This window comes from Cygnus atratus, chromosome 1 (genome assembly GCF_013377495.2).
Source record: "Cygnus atratus isolate AKBS03 ecotype Queensland, Australia chromosome 1, CAtr_DNAZoo_HiC_assembly, whole genome shotgun sequence".
NCBI lineage: Eukaryota > Metazoa > Chordata > Aves > Anseriformes > Anatidae > Cygnus > Cygnus atratus.
In genome coordinates, this window is record NC_066362.1 from 181,085,189 (window position 1) to 181,092,659 (window position 7,471).

At 46.0% G+C, this 7,471-nt stretch overlaps 1 protein-coding gene across 1 annotated transcript; it reads left to right on the forward strand.

Moving 5' to 3' along the window:
* Positions 1 to 5,514: 5,514 nt before the first annotated feature.
* CCDC70 (coiled-coil domain containing 70) lies at positions 5,515 to 6,640 on the forward strand. Its single transcript, XM_035542790.2, is given in 2 exon segments — positions 5,515 to 5,578; positions 6,063 to 6,640. Coding segments are annotated over 2 exon segments (642 nt in total).
* Positions 6,641 to 7,471: the final 831 nt, after the last annotated feature.

A 7,471-nucleotide genomic window follows, 5' to 3' on the forward strand; every position in this document is an offset into this window, starting at 1 on the left:
AGGACAAGACGGTTCTGCTGTTTAATCTGTTCAGCCTCACTTCGCCAGGCACTGTCCTGTATTGTATGTGCAGTACACAGCCTAAGTGCCATGGCTAATGGATGCCCTGTGGGTTACTGTAATGAGTAATAGTAATAAAAACACATGGTGAGTCTTTTTTTTTTTGATCAACATTGCTGACTTTATTCGGTATTAGGAAAATAGCAAAATTAATATTTGCCAGAAATTATAAGAGATTGACCTAAATGTAGTGTGAGGCCTCACAACATATAGAAACGGCAGAGGAGAAGAAATAAAGAAAATGAGAAATGCCTTCTGAAAAGACAGAGGTGTGGGGTATGTGGCTTGTTTAGATGAACCTACAGGGTTGATGTGTTTGTTTGGAATAGGTTTGTTAAGATGGTTTCTCAGTTATTTGTGGAGGTGCATGGCTGCAATGGAAAGACGTCTCCCCCTCATATTACTGCTTTTGTAAGACGATGATGTGATGGAACATCTGTGAGTGAGGGACACTGACTCTGGGAACTCTGGAAAGTGTTTTTTTGTTTGTTTGTTTTTGTTTGTTTGATTGTTTGTTTGTTTCTAAAGCTGATACTTACAAAATGGGATTGTAACCAAAACTGGGCTTTGATACGCCACTGGAAGGTGCTTAAAGTTCCTTCCACCAAACATTGGTCTGATTTCCTATGGCATATATGGGGCTCTCAGTAAGGTCAGTTAAGTTATTTTTGTGATTCCCCATCTCTCGCCATCCCATTTTCTCTCTAAAAATATCTGCTTCCAAAGCCCAAAGATACCTGAGCACTTGCAGCAACAGCAGTTGATCCCTCACGTACGGTAACATTTCAAGGAACACAGATGCTCCCTTTAATGACTTAGCTCCATGTGGAGAGAACTTAAAGACTCCTGACAGGTGAGAAAATCTGGTGAGACATCTATAAACATTGGTCAGAAAGTGACCGATGCCGTTTTAATGATGGATGAAGGGCCATCAAGGCAAAGCAGCCACTCACCCACCCTGAGGCCCACTGTGCTGCCCACTGGTATGTGGTGGAAATGTCACCAAAGGGCAAGCCTGCCCTCCCTGCACCGAGCCATCACTGGGACAGTGACAAACACACACACACACACAGAAGTCATAGAATAGGAATCACAGAAATCATAGAATAATTAGGGTTGGAAAAGACCTCCAAGATGATCTGGTCCAACCATCCCCCTACCACCACTATCACCCACTAAACCGTGTCCCTGAGCACCACGTCCAACCTTTCCTTGAACACCCCAGGGACGGTGACTCCACCGCCTCCTTGGGCAACCCGTCCCAGTGCCTGACTGCTCTTTCTGAGAAGAAATGTCTCCTCATTTCCAACCTGAACCTCCCCTGGCACTACTTGAGGCCATTCCCTCTAGTCCTATCACTAGTTACCTGTGAGAAGAGGCCAACCCCCAGCTCCCCACACCTTCCTTTCAGGTAGTTGTAGAGTTGTAGGGCTCGTGTTGGCAAAGCGTGGCTGATCCTCAAAGCTGAGGCTTCCTCAGTATTCCTTAGTATTCCTTCCATCATTAGTGTTTTCCAGCTATGGTGTTGAACAGGGAGCTATACCAGGAACATACAGTACATAAAAACATTCTGGGAAGAAACAGTCCCTGGAGGCAGGGATGAAGCAAACCTAAAAGAAGAGAAAAAACCTTCACACGATCAAAGGCAAACCCACTTGCAAAGATGGAAATATCTCATCTGGGAAGAAGAAAAGGGGTTGGGGGTAACAAGAGGCTTGCTAGGACAGCAAGACTGTCTTGGTAAACAGGATTGTATTTGAACTATTCCATGTAAAACAAACAAACAAACCAAACCAAACAAAAGAAAACAAACAACAAAAAAACACACATACTTTCTGAACTTCAGACAAGGAATATCAGAGCCATTCCACTAGAAAGAAGTATTTTGGTAGAAGCTTCTTCTAAGTATTATGACCTTTGAAGGTCTGAAAAAAAATAATAAAAAATTGAAGATCTGAAACAGCTTCCCAGAGTTGTCTCCTACTAATCGTGATGGTTTTTAATCCTGGTTTCTCATACACTCCTTTTGAAGCATCTCATTCTTTCTACCTGTCCTGAGTTGCCAGCTGAATCGCTGTTTTTATCACCAACCAGGCTCAATTACTGAGATTAATTTGGCTCAAGGTCTCACGAACAGAGGGATTCCTGTGGCTCACAGAAGCAGTCTGCAACCAAACAGAAACTAAACAGCCTCCTCTAGAGTTTAATACAATTTCAGCAGAAAAGTGGGGACAATACCTTCTGTCACTAAAGTGCCTCTTCCACATCCTGCAGTATCAGGAGTTGAGCTGCAACAGGAACACAAATCCAGGTTGAAATACCTTCTATAAATACAGTCCTGATCTTCAAATCCATTCATCCATCGCTTCTTCCCAATGGCTTTGTAGGAACAACCAACTTAAAACTCTGCCTACACATTTAAAGCAAGCCTCCAGGTAGATTTAGGATCACAGGTGAACTTCAGGAAAGTGTCTGGTCTTGTCTGTATGTATGCTTAGCTTTTGAGCTCCATCACTTGATTTTGTTCAAATAACACAAGATACAATAGCACCTACCCTAGCTGCCAAATTCAGGTGTACAACTGAAAAACATGATCTGAGCACATGTCTAACATTTAGTGTAAGTGCTGGTCATGTCTTCCAGCAGGTATCCCTACAGCAGGAGAGGTGACGAGAGCAATACAACCCACAGGTGGGTGCTCTTCAGAAACAACCAGGATGAAAATGAAGCAAAGCACCAGCCTTGGCTCAGGCTGTGCCTGGAGCCCGGGGACTCCTTTCAGCTCCACCCTGCATCATTTGGCTTTGAATGGGTGATTTGAAGCTTTGTGAAATTACATCACTGTAGGTGCCCAGCAGGTCACTGTCACCAGTGGGCGTCAGATACCCAGGTGCCGTAAAGGACTGCACTTCTGTAAGTATTGCATGTCCCTGTTAGAGAGTTTTACAAATGCTAAGTTTTCCAAAAGCAGGACCACAATCACTTGATATCTTTGGGGTCTTATATTTTTGATGGTAGGAGATGGTAAGAACGAGAACAGGAGTCCTAGGAAGTAAAGGGGTCGTTTTATCCACTTCATTTTGCATCTATCCGTAAGACTTCACTCCAGTAAAAGAATGGATCTGAGCTTGGATCAGATTTGATAGCCATTAGTTCTGCACTCTTAGAGTTGTCTGCAGAAACCCAATTATTACTATTTTGATGACAATGGAAAGAGCGTTTGCAGACTTGTGGAACAAAATGATGTAGTTTAGTCATTTTCTGTGAGATACTACTGATGTTCTAATTGAAAAATGTACTCTGATGTAATTACCCCACATCTTTATAAGCCTGCCTCAGGAGCACAATAAAAGAACAAATGGGAATATTTTTACTGTACCATGTGAGAAAAAGTCCTCAAAGTTTTACTTGTATTATGTCATGAATGTTCTGGAGACGGAAGCCTCATAAAATTAAAATGTTTTCCTAATTTGATTTGGCAGCCTCTTGGGGCAGGATCTGAAGGCAGCTTTAAGCACAGAAATCAGAGACGGACTTAAAGGACGGACTCACACATAACATGTGGGTGCCCTGTGCCCTAGTATGCCTCAGGGTATCTCCCTCAGCTTCCACCTGCAGATCCTGAAGGACACAGGTCTCCAACATGCTACCATTTCCCAGACCACCTGCAGATAGGTTAGATATGCCCGAGTGCCTAAAATGGCACTGGATGCTTGTGTGTAGGCTCCTGGTTTGCTTCCTCCATGCCAGAGTCAAAGTTGTTATCCTAAGGAGTTGTTCACCTGAACCCTGAAAGGGCAAGAGGGAAAAGGAAATGTCTCCTTGGCTCTCCTTGTCCTTGTTTCTTTGGTTCTGCAGTGCTTTCAAGAGCGAATCTGCTCTGCTTTTGCAAAGAAACCAGGCCAAAAACGTTGCACGGGGCAGTGTGCCCCCAGGAGAGGCTTAGGCCCTGACTCCACGGGGCAGGACAGGGCATGGCCACCTGTGGTTAGCTGTAGGAGACCCATTTCTGCACACAGGTTTCTGATATTACCCTGGGGGGTGCTAGCAGCCAAATCTGTGAACGCTAGAGCAGCGCTTTAGCTCCGGCGCTGTAACTCCCCTGCAGCACCAGCACTTTTAAGGGCCTACATCCTCCACATGGCCCTCTGGTTGGCGTGGGGAAGAGATCCTAGTGTAAAATCTCATCCTCGTGTTGCTAAGAGCAAAACCAGACAGCGTGAAAGCCTGCAGGGCTTGCCACCAGCATCAGCAGTGCAAGCACCAAGCTGGGCAGGGCTGCACTGAGTCCATGTGATGGGACTGAAGAGGTCCACAGCTTGTACAGGCTGCAGAGGACCTCACCTAAAATATCTGTAGTATCACAATCTATGCTAATGAGTGCAGCAGAATTGTCTAAGTGGAAGCGACAACACTTTAATTTTAAAGAAAGGATGGTATATTTGTGGTTGTTAATAGGCCAGGAGCCCCTTATCGGGGTTACAGGGATGGCTGGAGCTGAAATGCCATCACCCTAACTGCTGCCAACTGCAATCCCAGGGAGCAGAAATGTGCTATTTACTGACATTTCTGCACTTAACAAGGACCTGCCAACTCAGGAGCCCCTCAGAAAGCTCAGGGAGAGCAGAGCTGGTGTCAGGATCCCCTTTGGTGTAGGAGAAATGGCTGGCGCTTCAGTAGCTGCTCTGAAACTCAAGTAATAACATACTCCAGGCAATCAGCATTTGCTCACCTAATTTTTCCAGTCTTCTAGTCATGTGCTGTGGTACCACTAACCACCCCCCAAACATTAGACAGCTCAGCTCAGTGTACACACCAGTTCTTGCTGGGATCCTTGCCATGCTAAGTGGGAGACATTGGTGGGCCCACAACTCCCTCAGAGTGAAGCACAAGATGGCTGCCTTCCTCCTTTCCTGTGCCCCGAGCACCCACAAAAAGCTCCTGCTCTAGGAGGAGGTTCAGGAACCAGGAAGCAGCATGAGGAGAAGACAGCAGAGCCAGGATTCTCCTGCATTCACCCAAAGACCCCCAGCAGGTCCCCCCCAGCACACTCCCTGCCTTCTCGATCATCACTGAGAGCACGCCCGTCTTGCCATCATCTGCATTGCATTTGCTGCCCCTGGAGCCTTTCCTGATTATTCAGTGAGGGATAGACAGGCTCATAATATATTAATAAGCAAGTTTTTTGTTTTGTTTTGTTTTTTATATTTTTTTTTATTTATGACACAGCCTGCTCCCTGCTTTGGGCTGTAAGTCCAAAAGTCTTTGGGCTGTAAGTCCCACTGTGCAGTAAGTCATAATAAATATAACAAAACAGTATAAATAAGTAACCAGCTTTAATCCTAGCTGCAGAATTATTAGGCAGGTTAATGAATGGAAAATCAGATTTTTGTTTTCTCTTCATTGTTCAAGTTTCTCTGGAAGCTGTGATTTTCAGGGTCTACCTGGGACTCTATGAAGGGGCAGAAGACAGCCAAGATTCAGAGAGGCAGGAGTGACTCGAGCACCAAAGGGAAAGGTTGGTGCCTCCGTCCTTCACTTTGGGACCAGATGAACTGGGGATCAGGGGGAGCAGTGTCGTGCCACCGGTTGGTCTCAGCACAGACAGCTCCTGGTCCCTCTCAAAAGCAGCAGCACCTGGGGTCACGCTGGGAAATGACACAGAGAAATCCTGGCCTTTGTCCCATGTGGCACCAATTCCCTTTTAGGTACCACCACAGCTAGTGCTGGCTGAGACCTGGGCAGGGATTTCTTTTTCACTTATGATAAATGCCTTTATTTCTGGTATAATGTTATTTTAAGCCAGCTGTGACGTAGGTTTGGATGATAACATCACTGGCACCCATCAATCTTCTCTGCTGTGGGCCACAGAGTAAGAGGTGTGGGCCAGAGTGAGAGGTGGTCTCTGCCCCCTCCGTCAGCAAGGACCACCGAGGCTGGACCATGAACCAGAGCTGCCATTCCCAGGTGATGTCCTGCTCTCCCTTTCTTCTCCCACCAAGAGAAGCTCCTCAAGAAGCTGCAGGTTGAGAAAGCCTTTCGGGAGGAGGTTCAGGGCTTTCAGAAGACAATGAAGAACTTTTGGGAAAAGATCAAGGCATTTCGGGAAAAAATTGGAGCTTTCAAGATGGCCATCCAAGCCTTCTGGGAGGAGGAAAAGCCCATCTGGGAGGAGGAAGCTGCCTTTTTGGAGAAAGAAAATGCTTTTTAGGAGGAAGCAGAAACCTTCTGGAGGGAATATTGTGACTTCTGGAAGCACTCTAATGCATTCTGGAAGAAGGATGCAGATTTCTGGAAAGAAGATCAGCTCCTCTGGGAGGAAGACAAAATCCTTCTGGATGAGGACAGAGTCCTATGGGAAGAAGAAAAAGCCCTATGGGCAGATGAAAAAGCTCTCCTGGAAGAGGAGAGAGCAGTTTGGAAAGATGAGGAAGCACTCCATGAAGACGAAAAAACGCTTGAGGAGGATAAGATATTGATCTGGCAGGAGGCCTTTGGTCCCGAGAGAGAGGATGGGCTGCTCCTGGCTGTCGCTGGGGTTGGTTCTTGGGGTCTTGCTGCCTGCAGAGGAAGAGCGTAAATTGTTCTCCTAGGCTTGGAAACATGAAAGCCACATATACGGGCATATATTTAACAGTGCTGCAGTTCAACCACTTCTCTGAAATAACATCTCTAGATATATATGTAAATCAGAGTAGTTTGTTTGCTTGTTTGTTGCTGCTATTTGCTTTAAAGCCATTGCACACCTTTTCACAGAATCACAGAATCACACAGAATCACAGAATCATCTAGGTTGGAAGAGACCTCCGAGATCACCTAGTCCAATCTCTGACCTAACACTAACAAGACCTCCACTAAACCATATCACTAAGCTCAACATCTAAACCTCTTTTAAAGACCTCCAGGGATGGTGACTCAACCACTTCCCTGGGCAGCCCATTCCAATGCTGTTGTGGTTTAGCCCGGCTGGCAGCCAAACACCACACAGCCGTTCGCTCACCCTCCCCCCTCCCTCTCCGGGATGGGAGAGAGAAACGGGAAAGTGAAGTCTGTGAGTTGAGATAAAGACAGTTTATTAAGACAGGGAAAAGAATAACAATAATAATAATAATAATAATAATAATAATAATAGTATTAATAGTAATAATGTGTACGAAATAAGTGATGCACAATGCAATTGCTCACCACCCGTTGACCGATGCCCAGCCTATCCCCAAGCAGCCGGCCCCCCACCCCGGCTAGCCACCCGTATATATTGTTCAGCATGACGTCAGATGGTATGGAATACCCCTTTGGCCAGTTTGGGTCAGCTGTCCTGGGTCTGTCCCCTCCCAGCTCCTGCTGCACCCCCAGCCTGCTCACTAGCAGGACAGAGCGAGAAGCTGAAAAGTCCTTGGCTTGGTGTAAGCAC